Source organism: Lactuca saligna, chromosome 4 (assembly GCF_052625555.1).
Source record: "Lactuca saligna cultivar CGN05327 chromosome 4, ASM5262555v1, whole genome shotgun sequence".
Lineage (NCBI taxonomy): Eukaryota > Viridiplantae > Streptophyta > Magnoliopsida > Asterales > Asteraceae > Lactuca > Lactuca saligna.
This window is the reverse complement of record NC_136420.1, coordinates 98,042,909-98,058,389: the sequence shown is the minus strand read 5'-3', so window position 1 is coordinate 98,058,389 and position 15,481 is coordinate 98,042,909. Positions and strand designations below refer to the sequence as shown.

Here is a 15,481-nt window from a genome sequence, read left to right as displayed (position 1 = left end):
TGTATTGTTATTGGTTCGATTCAATAAGGGGAAACATAAAGAGTGAAGAACAAAGCAAAATGGAGTCGTGATTTTCTTTCCTTTCCCTTGTTAATTTGATCCTAGATTACAACCTTATGGACATATGTTCATTTATGAACATTTGGTAGTATGCTCATATTAATTTGCTTGCTTATAAATATTTTCCATTTATGAACAATTGTTAAAATACTCGTGCAAATCTAGTCGTTAATGTTCAATTTGAGAGAATAATTAATTTGTTCGTTCAATTTGAGGGTTTTTGTAAAAGTATTAACTTATGAACATAATCAATTTATAAACATTCTAGAAATATCTTCATTTATGAACATACTAGGTGTAAGACCCGTGTATTACACGGGTTTATTAAAAAAATTAATATAAAAAAAAAGTATAAAATAACTTGGTAATAAACCCGAAATTTGATATTAATTTTAAACATCAAGTTATTATACTTTTACATATAAGCAAAGACTTTATTGAATAAGAATGTAATTGAACCCAAATTACTAAAACTTAGTAATTATATGAAGTAAAAGTTAAACTAATAACATTGTTTCATAACAAAAGGACAAAAATGCCCTTTTCCCATATTTCTCCTATTCAAAATTATAGTTGGCTGTCATTATGGTTTAGAAATGTTTTATAACATATAAGTATAAGTATGATATCGATACAATCTTAACAACCTACTTTTATTTCTTTTAATACGTATGTTAAAACATACGTATGTTAAAACATATAAGTTTAATTCTATAAGTGACATAATTCTAAAAAACAAAAATTAATAAACAACAAATTTATGAAAGACAAATAACTTTCTTTTCCAATTTACCGATTTGGTCTTGTGTAAAAAATGAAAATGATCAGGGCATGAAAATTTTGTATGAATTGTAGAAACTATAGAAATAGCATCCTATTTTTCATTTTTTTTTCTAAAATAGCGTTGTACTTAACAACGTAGCAATGCACTTTACCCTTAATAAAAGGACCAAAATTCCCTTTTCCTAGATTTCTCTTGTTAAAAATTATAGTCGGCTGCCATTATGGGTTAAAAATGATTTAAAAACATATAAGTATTAAATTGATACAATTTTAGCAACCAACTTTTATTTGTTTTAATACTATTTTGAAAACATATAAGTAAGATGCTATAAGTGACATAAATTTGAAAAAATAAAAATAAATAAACAACAAAATTAGAATAAGTGAAAAAATAAATCACAACTCATGTAAAAAACTACTATTAATTTTAGCAATTCCGATAAAAAAAATTATCTATCTAAATTCTATGCACCCGATAAGCCTCTAAAATGAATGTCCTTTTATTCTTGATAATATAAAACTGAAATAAATGCTATGGGGAAGCAACTTTTTTAAATTTGTGCTCCAAAATGATGTTCAAAATCTTTCCGGGGATGTAAACCCTTTTCTTGACGATTTTGCTCTCGAGATATTTTGATAGTTTATGGTCAAGAGAAACCATTTTGAAGGTTTCATCTTCTTTAACAATACCATTCATCAAAATTACCAAGAAGTTATTACTATGCACTTGTAATAAAAAAATCCCGTTTAATTTGTGAGAAACATAAGTTATTTGGAAGACACCTTGACTATCACGAACATTGTCCATGAGAAAAATTGTGTAAGAATCCTTTGTACAATGCTACAACTTCATGGTGTAATCCATCTTCTCCACTTCCCTTTCTTCTAAGGGAAGCCATTAGTCGATACTATAACAACAATGGTAAGGATTGAACATTTTACAAGAAAAAAGTTTGGCAAAATACAACAAAGGAGGGGGGGGGGGGGGGGGGGGGGACATAATAACTGAACAACCGGGAAACCGATGGTGAACTGGTTGGGCCGATTTCTTTTTATGGTTTGTGGTGTTTAAACCAACCCTCTTGCTAAATTGAGTTTACACAAAGCTACAAACAAAGATTCGCTTTTATTATATATTTTCAATAAGTTTAAGTTTAAGGGTGTGATATATCTTTTCCAAAAGTTGTATAATTCCTTGTGTTTGATCTTTCTGCATCATAATCGACTCCCCCACCAATATCTGCATAAGTTAAACATGAAATAAATTTCAAAATGATTATAATAGATGCTTGGTGTGTGTATGTTGATATTATTTTCACATTGTAAAAAACCCAAAGATCTCGTTTCTATTTTTGGATACTACCAATTACATTAATTTATTATTCTGAGAATATATTTATATATTTTTAAAATACTTGATTTATCTATTAAAGAGCCACTTACTGTTTTACACCAGCTTCTTGTACATTGGCGATATTAGCAGGTGTGAACAATCCTAGGTGTGAGACCCGTGTAATACACGGGTTTTTTTTAAAAAAAATTAATATATTTTGTTAAACATTACATGTTTTGTAGTATTAATTTAACATAAAGACAAAAAATGTATAAACAATAAATTAACTATTTAGAAGTATAAATAAATAAAAAAACGTACGTATTTATAAAATGATGATGACAATAATGTTATAAACATTTAACATTGATTAAATAAAAATTGCTAAATATAAAAAACAAAATGATGAATAAGTAGGTAAGATAATAAAAACAAACATCGAAATAATGAGACTTATTTTTATGAATTACAAATTTCCAAAGACTTCTTTGAATACAACATTAGATGTCTTATTGGTAAGTTTACCATCTTTATCTAAAATTAATATTTTTAATCCATCTTTACTCTTCACTCTCGACAATGCAACATACAACTGATCATGAGTAAATACTGGTTGTCTAAAAAACAACCCCACCTTCGATAGTGATTGTCCTTGACTTTTATTTATTGTCATCGCAAAACATACAGCCAACGGGAATTGTCGTCTTTGAAATATGAAAGGAATCCTTTTATCCGAAGGCGTCAAAGACATTCTTGGAATAAACGTACGGTTTCCGATATGACTTCCAGATATTATCTCAGCTTTTATAACACGTTTGTCCAATGCAATAACCCGTAGCCTTGTTCCATTGCACAATCCAGATTTTTGATCAATATTTCTTAGTAACATAACTGGAACACCGACTTTTAATACCAACTTATGAATTGGCATACCTGAAGGTCTAAGACCATTTAGAACATCAGGGGAGTATAAAGTTTCATCGATGTTATCATGAACAAAATCTGCATGTGAAAGACTATCTGAACTTAAATACTCCTGTTGTGCTCCTGGAAATAATTTTAACAAACGCTCGTTAATCTCTTGAACGACTTCATTTTTCGGTGCAAGGATTGCTCTTTCTTGAAAATAAATCGGATTCTTGGCATTTTCAACGATAGAAGGATAGACAAATTCAATTAATGAACCAATAGGATCAGTAGAATCAACAATGAGAAGATCATCAGGAATATCAATAGTTGTCTCTCCATCATTTAAACCACCAACCTTTCCTTCTCCTATATCCAAAATCCATTTTGCAAAAGTTGTCGTTTCTTGAATATTGGATGCGAGAACACTTAACCTCATGTTTTTTTGTCAATGTTAACACTTTGCAATTTGACCAAATGTAAGAGGAACATAATGAAGCATTAACAATCTCTTGCCTGCTTCCGTTAGGAATAACAGGTAGAATTTGTCTAAAATCTCCTCCAAAAACAATTGTTTTTCCTCCCAACGGCAACTTTGAGTTGGTACGAAGATCACAAGTGAATACATCTTTCATAGAACGATCCAAGGCTTCAAATGCATGCTTATGAATCATAGGTGCCTCGTCCCATATAATCAATGATGTTTTTTTTAACAATTCAGCTACATCACTGTCTTTCCCAAAAGAACAAAAAGAATCCTCTGTAAGATTTAGAGGAATTATAAAGCGTGAGTGTGCTGTTCTACCTCCTGTTAGTAACAACGAAGCAATACCACTTGAAGCAACATTTAGGACGATATCACCTTTAGATCTTAAAGATGCAGATAAAGTCTTCCAAAGGAAAGTTTTACCAGTACCTCCATAGCCATAAACAAAAAACACTCCTCCTTTTTTCTGTTTAACAGCTGTCATGATTTCATAAAAAATTGAGCGTTGTTCAATTGTTAATGACTCAAGTAGCTGATGAGATTCTTTTTGTAGAATCGTTATATCAAAATCTAACTCCTCAGTAATTAAACGATTGTTTGTAGAAGATACCAAATCATGATCAGGGTAAGGCATCCCAACAAAATCTCTTAGGCTTGAACTATTTTGGAGTAGAATTTTTTCAATCTCATATAGCGTCAAGTTTTTAATCTGATCATCATTAAGTGATAAACCTGTACAATAGTAAAGTTAATTTAAAAATAATTGTATAATTATTCATATGAAAAATATATAAATAACGTGTGTAGTGTAAATAATGGAAAAAATAATAATACCTGGAGTCTTTAATCTTATTCGTTGATTGTAGAGAATTCCATCAGATAAGTATTGCCAAGTATTTTCCCAGACATAATATGGTCTAGACAAACTATTAGACTTTAGCATAGTTGCAAATAGAAACCGTAAATAATAACCAGATCCTGAGTGACTTGCTTCCTCGATGGCATCAATATATTCTCTATCATCTTCTAAAAGTCCAAGCGCATAACATGCATCTCTAAAAGTAGGACAGACTTGTCCATTAACCTTGCGAATATCTTCAAATGATTTCGGCCCTTTGACTTTATTTAAAAGAATTCTCAAGAAATATGCTTCACCCAAATTAGGCGAGACTGTGTGAATTCTTCCAATAGAAAACCCTTGTTTTCTTGGCTCCCAACAACGATCTTCCTGTTTCCATACAAATTTTGTAGGAAACTCAACATAAGAAAGTTTTCGTGCATCAGCATTATGTTCATTACAGCTCATCCAAGATAAGAACATCGAAGAAGAAACCGATTGTTTATTGACGACATCTTCAATATCATCGTTTGCTCCATATACAATATTTTGTTTTCCAGGAAGATGGAATGGAAGCCTTACAACAGAAGGATATCTGTAATGAACATCAAATGCAAATATACGCCATGAAGCTTCACATGCAGACAAATACCTACAATCATAGTAGTTTTGTATTTCATCAACAGAAACATCATCATTATCATCTCCGTTGTTTTGAACAACTGCAACAGTAGCCCGATCAGGACCCTTGTTAATATATTTAAACAAATATTTGATGGAAGCCGCTTGATTGCACCACTCAACATTAATGTGAGCCTGATATCTTTTCAAAAGGGCTTTATGATATGGAACGACACTTCTGTTGTCTAACCTAACACCAGACTTTTCAACAAAAGATCCATCATTACGTCTCCTATATATAGGATAACCATCAGAATCGACTGAGGTATTTTCTAAGAATGACTTTGGGAAATTTTTTGAACACTTTTTGTCAATCATGCATGGGCATTTAGGATTATCAGAACCACATGAACCATGCATCATAAACTCACTGACAAGTGCATACAATTCTGGATCATTTTCTTTGTTTGGAATTTCAGCCGAAATAACTCGATCAATATGTTCAACAGTTAGGAGTTTGTAATCAGAATGCATGAATAAACATATATGTGCATGAGGCAGACCGCGCTTTTGAAACTCCACAGTATAAACAACTGTAAATTATTAAAATAAATATAATATTATAATATAATAAAAAACATAATGATAAAAAAGTATTGTTGTATTATAAGGTACCTGCTTGGACCCGACCCAATAACGCTTTTTTCTTTAAGTCTTTAATCAAAGAATTCAACTTGATTTTGAATAATCTGGAAAGGATATCGGGCCTATCTTCGGGATTAAGTGTGGTGTCAGCAAGAAACCTTTTAATTTCAGGCCACTTTGGATTGCATGTTACGGTTATGAAAAAATCTGGGTATCCAAACCACTTACAAAGCGACATGGCATCTAAATAGTTTTGCATCATGTAGCGTGCACCACCCGTAAATGAAGAAGGCAAGATAACACGTTTTCCGATGTTGGAAATATCAGTACGACCATCACTTTGTACGTTTCGTAATGTTTCATACGATTCACATCTAAGAACTTTTTGCTGATTACGTATGTAATATAGTCTCTCAGTTTTAATCATCGTATAAGCATCAACCAAAAATTGTTGAAAAAGCCTTCGTGAATTAAGAATTAATGAAAAAACATTAACTCTGTCTTGAATTCTATAAGAAAAGAATTCTCTCATTGTACAGTTACAACGTTTGCTATTCGTTGAATCATCAAAATCTCTGTGAGGGATGTCAACTCTATATCCATCATTCCCATATGGAAATAGTAGTGGATACTGAAGAGCAAGGTACGAAGGATGTAATTCGTTTATACGTTGTAGACTTCCTGATTTAGTTTTTACGATGATATCTCTGTTATCAATTGCATCACCAATATCACCAACAATTAAAGCAGCAACTTCAGAAGCAGAAGGTAAGTTATATGTCCTTCCATCTTGTTGCCTTCTTCCTATAAGACATAACTTTACATCTATATGAGGATTTTCATCAAAACAATCTCTGACCATTCTATAACACTTAACCAACTCATTCGTTGAATCCAACATGTCCTTCAAAAACTATATAATTTCGATATCAAAAGAATGAGAAGTTGATGTGCACCCTTCTTTTTGTGTACTGTTAAGAATAACGGTTATATGTAAAATTTAGCAAGTTAATAATTATATGAAATATATAAAATTAATGGTTTATAAAAAACGTATAAAGAAATACCTGAACGCTTGTTGTCGATTTGAAACTTCATTTTCAGTATCATATATGTATAATTGCGAAAACTTTGGTTTCGATCCATCTATAGGTAGAAGACTTCCCATGCAATGATAATTTTGACCACTAAGTCTAAAAACATATGGAGCATTGCCTTTGTTAATTGAAGAATCAACTTTTCCACCCATTGAAGTAAAGGAAAACATCGAATTGAATCGACGGATGTTCTTCATGAAATTTTTTCCTTTTGGATCAACAACACGAAAGAGATTTTCATAATTTTTAGGTGGTTCTTTTAGTTGAGGAAGCTCGACCTTTCCATTGCCACAACAAAGGGAAAAAGAAGTTTTCTTTCCAGAAGCATTGCCTTTACGTGCTTCATCCCTCCATAACTGTGCATGACACATCGTACACACAAAAGTCTGATCACCATGGTCCAAGTAATCTGTTTAATAAAAATGTATGATAAAGTTTGAACTAAATTAATGTTTAGATGAGTAATAGTTTATAAAGAAAGGTGGATGATAAATTTAAATTAAATGTTACCTTTTGTGGCACCTGAAGTTAAAGTTAGTTTATGGATTTGTTGATCACGAAACTCTTCTTCTGACGTTAGGTCGAAAATGGGTATGTGAGTAGTATTTAGAAACTTCTTTTTTTTATTTATATTTTTGCGCAATAAATTGTTGGAATAGTCTCGAGTGATTGAAGATGACATCATAGGTCTCATGTCACGACACAAGACTGAACATTCTCCGTTGACTAAAAATAAAAGTATGATATTTAGTATTAAATTTATAAAGTAAATTGATAAAAATGAAAAAATAAAAATGCATACATATTATAATAATATGTATACCATATATAGTAAGAAACAATATGCTGGATAAAAGCGTAGTTATACCATTGGTAATTTTGGACAACATAGTTCTTGTAGTAAAATTAGAAGCGTCTTCAAAACGTTCTTGATGACGACCATTATTACCTATAATTGTAATATATGTTAATATAAATATGTATTAATTATGGAATAATAAAGAAACACATATAAGAACATAATATTTATTAAAATATTTATAATAACTATAGATGGATAAAATAAAAGAAGTAAGATGATATATATGATATACCGATTGGCATGGTGGATATGTGATTGGATTTTCTTTTATCCAAATAATTTTTCCTTTCTTTTCGTTTGTCTTTGGCGTTGTGTGATAATGGAGTATCGATATAGATATTGGAAGTAGATTGAACATGTGTTTGTTGATATCCATATGAAGAAGTTGTGGTGACATTTTGATTGTTACCACCATGATATGCCAACTTGTTTGATGATGGTGTTTGAATGTTGGTAGTTATATTAGAAATGACTGTAAAAAAATAAAGAATATGTAAGTTACAGTACACATAACATTTATTTTAAGATAAGATAAATAAGAAAAATATAAAAAAATAAATGTAATCATATAATTACACCTACTATATAAGGGATTTATGAAATACCAATGTTAAAAAAATTGAAATAAATTTTGACCGTGCTAGGTATTAGGTGTGAAATTATAACAATATCTTAATGAAATATAAATTGTAATGTATAGAAGAGTATAGGTAAAAGACAATAGGATTTCAGAATTTGGGGAATGTGTATAAAATAAAATATGTTTAAAATGCAATAAAAACCGGTGTCATAGGAATAAAAAGACATACCAGACGGCGTTGTGGATAAATGATTGGATCTTTTCTTATCCAAATATAATTTTCTAAGTTTTCTGTTCTCTTTGGCAGCAACAGACAATGGATTCTTAATATTAAAAGTTGAAGTAGATTGGAAATTTGTATGTTGATATGCATATGATATATTTGGATTGACATTTTCATTATGGATGCGAACATATGTAGAATTGGTTGAACGGGGTGAATGTTGTTGAGGAATACCTACAATGTATATATAATATTAAGAATGTGTTATTACATGATGTGATAGTTATGTGATATAATACATCATAAGATATAAAATAATATTTGCACAACATAAGTCAAATATAAAACATGATTGAAAATAAAAGTAAATTGGGCTATATATAAAAAATTACCAATTGACGTGGTGGACATAAGATTGGATCTTCTATTTTCCAAATATAATTTTCTATGTCTTCGTTTATCTTTATGCTCATTTGAATTCATATCGTCTGTGTAGCTTAAGAACAAAAAGCAATTTATGTAATAAAAAATTATATTGACCATAATATTCAACAAACAGATAGAAATAGAAAGATAGTTATACAGAGTGATAATGAGATCGAGAAAGATAGAAAAACTTTACTAATAATAATCGACAAAGCACAAATTAGGCAAGGGCAAAGACGATAGAGGGATTGATGAGCACTCCGGTGGTAGCAACGCTGTTAACCGGTGACAATTTCAGTAATTTCACGACCCTGTTGGTGACAACGGCGATATTAGGATTCAAAGTCACATGTGTCTTAATTGAATGACGTATAAAAATAAACGACTTATAAAATTTTAGTGATGTAATCGGGCTGTCAATAATGAACTTAATGCAACTATAACATAACAATGATAAAAAAAATTAATATATTATAATAAATGGGTTGCAAGCAAGTACTCGTAATTATCACCCAGCTTTAATTGCGAAATAAACCAACCCAACATCATATACAAACTAAATAAATAAAATATTTATATTTTATTTCCGTGTATAAATTATTTATTGAAAGTATTTTACTCCAATTGATAATAGGCTTTTTGACCGATAGATTACAATTGCTTTATTTTATAAGGAATACATTAAATGATTAAATATTAAAACAGAGAGAAAATGAGAGTGTGAGAATAACACCTGTAAATAAAAGACACGGTAGGAGGAAGCCGTCTCCGATTCAATGAAATGGAAGAACTGGTCAGGCGTAGCAGAAGTGTACTAAACTGCAGGATGATGTTGAGCACCGAGGTGGTGCCGACAAACTAATCGGAGCGGAGATGGGTTCAGCAACAACGTCGTTGACGAAAACAAAAGGTATTTTTTGTTTAATTAGGGTTTCATCTTTTTTCTTCGAGATTAGCTTCTCAAATTTTCTGATCATCGATTATTGTTAAGTTTAGGGCTTAATATTTTATGAAGTATTGCGTAAATAGAAAGTAAAATACAACATTATTTTGGGTTTATTTGTAGAGATTTAGTTTCTAAAAATCACGAATTGGTTTTGATTTTTTCAGTTAATTTTCATGAGATTGTGATGCATAGTTGTATGATTCGCTTTTTATTAATGATAAAATGATAAATGGAGGGTCCATAAAGTTAGCAAGATATGTGGGATGGTGCTAATTCGTCGGTATGGCTAAATTTATTTGGGTTAAAGGGCTTTGTTCTAGGGTTTGTGAGTAATAATGTCGATTTAGTTATGTGTATAATAATTATACTGATAAGTTATAGACAATGGTAACCAACTTTGTCGATTTAGGTATGTATTTATGCCATGTGGAATAAATTTCCACATACGATTACTGCCATGTGTATTTGGAGTACCTTGCTACAAGGGCATAAATGTCCACACAGATAAAGCAGCATCACCTGCACCCCTTCCTTGCTACAACTTTGGAGTACCTAGCTACAACTTTGGGGTCCTGCAAACAGCTGGCGATTGCAGAATTTGATGAGTGATTGTTGATAATTCCAAAGGTTTTTATTAGTATTATTAAAATTTGAAAAATATATAATTAAATTTTGTATGAATGGTGATAATTTTATTTTTTGATAATGCTCAGGATCTTGCTGTGAATGCTGTAAAGGATGCGACTGATTTGGTGGCTAAGTAGCATGCATATCACCACAGTGCACAAACTAAGAAAATTCATCAATTTTATAATGCACAATATGAAAAAAATTTGTAAAGAAGAAATTCTATTATGTACAATATGAAAATAGTCTGTAAATTTAATTAATATGGTGTAATGGAATTATTATTTTGTAAAATAAAGTTGTAATTTAGTTGGGTATTGTTTTGTAGTTTTCTTTTGTTATGTTGGAAAAAAAAGGGCCGCATAAAGCCTTGAACTAACACACACTGTACGTCTGAATTCGTAATATTAAGAATTTTGCAGTTTATATATGCAATATTATATGAGTTATTTTGTAGATTATTAGGTCAAAATTATGTGGCATAATTTTTATAATTTGATGGCAGAGAAAAAACCAAAACAAAAAGGTATTTATACACGGAAATTCAACATTCTTTCTCCCTCATTTGCATACCGTAAATTTAATAAAATACCGTTGTGAAGATTTGCCAAAGACAATAAGGACAGTTCTGTTAATAAAGCTAATAAAAGGGAAATTATGTAAAATTGTATAGGATGACACTTTGATTTATTAAAAATATTAAATTTATAACTTACATATAATATGACATAATTAGGAAATTAGATGCTATAGTATACATATAAATTTAATAAAATGATAGATATTTAAATATGAGTTTTGATTCTGAAAGCATCAAAGTAATGTGTAGGCTGCTATTAAATGAAAGTAGGTTGCTATAAATGCAATTTTTTATAATAAAAGGGTAATTAGGTAAATTTCAGTTTCCATTAATGTAGTTACATTTCCCTTTCACATACAATATCATATGCAGGTCTAAAATGGACATTTATGCCCTTGATTCCATTTTTCACAGATTTTATACAAATTTATTTAAAAAAGGTCATTAATGGAAAGAATCATGAAGTCAATACCGTTGTAGATATTTTCATTGCCAAAATGAGAACACCTCAACATACAAAAGGATTCAAATAGTAGAGTTATATAATCAGGGACAAATGCAGCAAAAAGATAAAAAATATATATAAACTTTGCATTGATTCAATAATAAACTGCTTTGCAAAATAAGGTAATCATTAAACCAAAATGGATCAAACCATATATTGTTATGAACAAACACAAAGAAAACAATACTGCTGTTTAGTAGAAGCTACCACAAGGAAACATCCAAAACCCAATTCCGTTATTCAATTAAAAAAAGTAAAAGATAACACAAATGAGTATTCATAGTTTACCAAGCACAAAATTTAGAAATCCAAAATAATATGCAAGTAAAAGAAGGAAATATAAAAAAAATATCTTAGAAGAAAGCAATGATTAGCAAAGAACGATTGTTGTTTAGGATCATTTTTCCACCTTTGGAATCAACAATTTGGTTGTTATTCCAGCTTTGTCATTGTCAACACGGGATGCATTAGGTTTTGTTGCAGATTCATAAACATCATCATCAAGATCATAAATATCTACGAGTTTACGTTTGACACTTGTAGGTGGAGAATTGAGGTTGTTGGTGGCGGTTACTGATGATGGACTTGTACTATTACCAGATGGAATATTTGACACAGGAGTATTATCATCAGTGTGGGAATTAACATCCTAAAATTAAAAAGAGAAAATAAGATAAATTATTAATGAAAATGATGATATATATATATATATATATATATATATATATATATATATATATATATATATATATATATAAAACATAAAAGTGTTGATTACCTTACAACCCACTGTGTCTTGAGATGCAAATTCTGAGCCAACTGCATTAACAGAATCATTATCCATATCCTATAATATTACGGGTAAAAAAAAATTGGTACATTAAGGATTCTATGAAATATTATGTAGTAAAGTAATCAAATTATGGTGTATTTTTACCTGTTCAATGATATTCTTTTTCTCAATGTTTTCCAAAGCAACAATAATGTCGAAATTATCTGTTATCTTGGAAATGTTGTAATAACGACCAAATTTTGAGGAATTCAAAGTCTTGACAACGATCTTAAAAGCCAATTTTTTATTGAGCATGGCGTTCAACTCATTTGGAAAGTCACTTGGGTTGTCGAACTAAAAAAATTAGTTGTAAACAATATGAATTAAATAAATGTTTTAAAAACAACATTAAATTAGCAATATGGTATTGATTATAAAATACATATACCCTTTCATATTTTGATATTAATTCAGCAGCAGATATTTTCAGAAGGTTTCTTACTTCACGATCAAACATTGTAAGACTGACCACTCCAACTAAACCTTGAACTCGAACTTTGATCATGTAACTTAAAAAGAACATATATAAACATAAATTTGTAACATTAAAAATAAATTTAAAATCATTGAATTAGAATATATTAAGTTTTTATTTGTTACATACCTTGGTTCAGCAATAACATCTTTGCCTTTGCAATCTTTTTTTGGACAAAACATCATCTTTTTCTCTTCAAAGCGGTCCAAGTCATTGACCGCCTCATTTGGAACATCCATTAAAATAACCTTTGACTTGCATTTTGTACACGCATTATAGTACCAAGGCCGCATATCTTCAAACATCTTTATTGTTCCAAGAATTACCGCACAATTTCCCTATGATAGTAGGTGTATATGGGGTTGATTAATATTATAGTATTGGATTAATTAAATTAACAGGGGATGAATTATGTACCTCATTCAATTCGTGAATAGTGGATATTTTGTAAAAGGAGTTCTTTTGAAGAAAATCATCATGTAGTGAATACATGATTGATGATCCCGATGCACGTGAGACCGAAGAACGCGAAGAGGTTTTTCTTGCTTGTAAACTATTTTTTTAGAATTTTAATAAATATTATATATCATAAATAAGAGTTAATAAAATATTGAGTTGAAATGAGAAATCATTTGGAAAATTCATGAAACCTTTTTTTGAAAGCAGTTATCTCGACAATGTTGTCCTCAATAAAAAGCTTTGTAGCTAAGTAGGTGTTGTTGACATATGGACGATCTGAAATGGATATTTTAATTTTTGTATGAATGTTAACAATTTCATAAAACCAAGATTTTGATAATAGAAATATTACAAATTAGTATCATGGTAATACGTACCTCGGATTTTCTTGAATTTAGCAAGTTGAATAATCATTACAAAATGACCATGATGCTTTGAAACATATGCAACAATTTCATCTGCATAACGTCCCCATAGAGTAACAAAAACTTCATGTCCTCTGTAAAAAGAAATAAAATTAAAAAACAAAGCATCATTACAATATTAAATATATTTATAAAGCATGAAACTCACTCTAAATCCTCCATTTTTAGTGTGATTTTCTGCTCCTGTTTGTCTTTTGGAGGTTCCAATGGAAAACATTGGAAAACGTTTCCTATAATATCTATATTATATAAAATGAAAAGTGTAAGGATGTATCTGTTATTGTGTAAAAATTAAAGTTAGATAAGTTAATCCATTAGCAAAGGCATTTTAGGAATACACTAACCAAATGACAAATTGGCTTGGATCGAATTATAATGAAGTTGTTTGAAATCAATGAAAGCAAAGGAATTCCGGGGGCCACAAAAGTCTTTGCATTTAATAACCTTAGTGCTATACTGGAAATAGAGTTTATGTGGACCATCAACAAACTTTATAACACCATTATTTAACCCTATTGTGGGTTTTTGAATGTAGTAATCACCGTATTCTTCCAAATTATTTCCTTGTAGGTATGAAAATGGTTTATCCACATTACATTCAATTTTGGCGCCCTATAAATAGATGAAAAAAATATAATAATAAGTTATACTATACATAAAAATAATTATAACTTAACATGTATAAAGTAATAATATTAAAACAAAAAACTAAAAAAATCCATAATACCATTTCGTCCATCAATATCATTCCAATCATACGAATCTGTTTCCACAGACGAATGATTCGAACCTTGATCGTGTAGTCATCTTGTGCAAGTGTCAAGTCACTGATCATGGTAACGTTGGTGTTTTCCATTACGCTGTAAACCAAATGTAGTAACGAAGATAAGTTGTTATATAATAGAGAACTACTATAAATAATTGATAAAAATAATTTTAAAAAGCATGATGACTAATGATTATTCATAGTTTACCAAGGACAAGAAGGATAGTTCTGTTAACAAAGCTAATAAAAGGGTAATTACGTAAAATTGTATAGGATGACAGTGTGACTTTTTAAAATTAGTAAATTTATAGCTTACATATAAAATGACATAATTAGGAAATAAGATGCTATAGTATACATATAAATCTAATAAAATGGTAGATATGTAAATATCTGTTTTCTTTTGTTATGTTGGAAAAAAAAGGGCCACATAAAGCCTTGAACTAACACACACTGTACGTCTAAATTCGTAATATTAAGAATTTTGCAGTTTATATATGCAATATTATATGAGTTATTTTGTAGATTATTAGGTCAAAATTATGTGATATAATTTTTATAATTTGATGGCAGAGAAAAAACCAAAACAAAAAGGTATTTATACACGGAAATTCAACATTCTTTCTCCCTCATTTGCATACCGTAAATTTAATAAAATACCGTTGTGAAGATTTGCCAAAGACAATAAGGACAGTTCTGTTAATAAAGCTAATAAAAGGGAAATTACGTAAAATTGTATAGGATGACACTGTGACTTATTAAAAATATTAAATTTATAGCTTACATATAATATGACATAATTAGGAAATTAGATGCTATAGTATACATATAAATTTAATAAAATGATAGATATTTAAATATGAGTTTTAATTCTGAAAGCATCAAAATAATGTGTAGGATGCTATTAAATGAAAGTAGGTTGCTATAAACGCAATTTTTTATAATAAAAGGGTAATTAGGTAAATTTTAGTTTCCATTAATGTAGTTACATTTCCCTTTCACATA

General features: G+C 29.8%; 2 protein-coding genes across 2 annotated transcripts; both read right to left on the bottom strand.

Annotated features, from left to right (window-relative positions):
* Nucleotides 1-1,997: 1,997 nt before the first annotated feature.
* LOC145039942 (uncharacterized) lies at nt 1,998-6,535 on the bottom strand. The gene is made up of 5 exons (XM_078987936.1): nt 5,704-6,535; nt 4,404-5,621; nt 3,599-4,301; nt 2,702-3,510; nt 1,998-2,083 (listed from the first exon to the last, which is right to left on the bottom strand). Exons 1-5 carry the CDS (start codon nt 6,533-6,535, stop codon nt 1,998-2,000), a joined length of 3,648 nt encoding a protein of 1,215 aa, XP_078844062.1.
* Nucleotides 6,536-6,586: 51 nt separating this feature from the next.
* On the bottom strand, nt 6,587-14,566 carry LOC145039940 (uncharacterized). Its single transcript, XM_078987935.1, has 18 exons — nt 14,438-14,566; nt 14,201-14,322; nt 13,859-13,984; nt 13,663-13,784; nt 13,477-13,561; nt 13,244-13,379; nt 12,956-13,131; nt 12,740-12,860; nt 12,457-12,645; nt 12,298-12,366; nt 11,942-12,168; nt 8,828-8,931; nt 8,442-8,669; nt 7,865-8,104; nt 7,639-7,719; nt 7,281-7,496; nt 6,741-7,179; nt 6,587-6,644 (listed from the first exon to the last, which is right to left on the bottom strand). The coding sequence occupies exons 1-18, from the start codon at nt 14,564-14,566 to the stop codon at nt 6,587-6,589; spliced, it is 2,868 nt and encodes a 955-aa protein (XP_078844061.1).
* Nucleotides 14,567-15,481: the final 915 nt, after the last annotated feature.

Excerpts from the sequence above, each read along its gene's own strand:
- LOC145039942 (XM_078987936.1), bottom strand. The coding sequence starts at position 6,535 with ATGGTCAGAGATTGTTTTGATGAAAATCCTCATATAGATGTAAAGTTA. Across the intron at positions 5,622-5,703 it reads ATTGGGTCGGGTCCAAGCAG|TTGTTTATACTGTGGAGTTT; the intron begins GTACCTTATAAT and ends AATAATTTACAG. Across the intron at positions 4,302-4,403 it reads AATAAGATTAAAGACTCCAG|GTTTATCACTTAATGATGAT; the intron begins GTATTATTATTT and ends ACTATTGTACAG.
- LOC145039940 (XM_078987935.1), bottom strand. The coding sequence starts at position 14,566 with ATGGAAAACACCAACGTTACCATGATCAGTGACTTGACACTTGCACAA. Across the intron at positions 13,562-13,662 it reads TAAATTCAAGAAAATCCGAG|ATCGTCCATATGTCAACAAC; the intron begins GTACGTATTACC and ends TATCCATTTCAG. Across the intron at positions 12,169-12,297 it reads AAGACACAGTGGGTTGTAAG|GATGTTAATTCCCACACTGA; the intron begins GTAATCAACACT and ends TTTTAATTTTAG.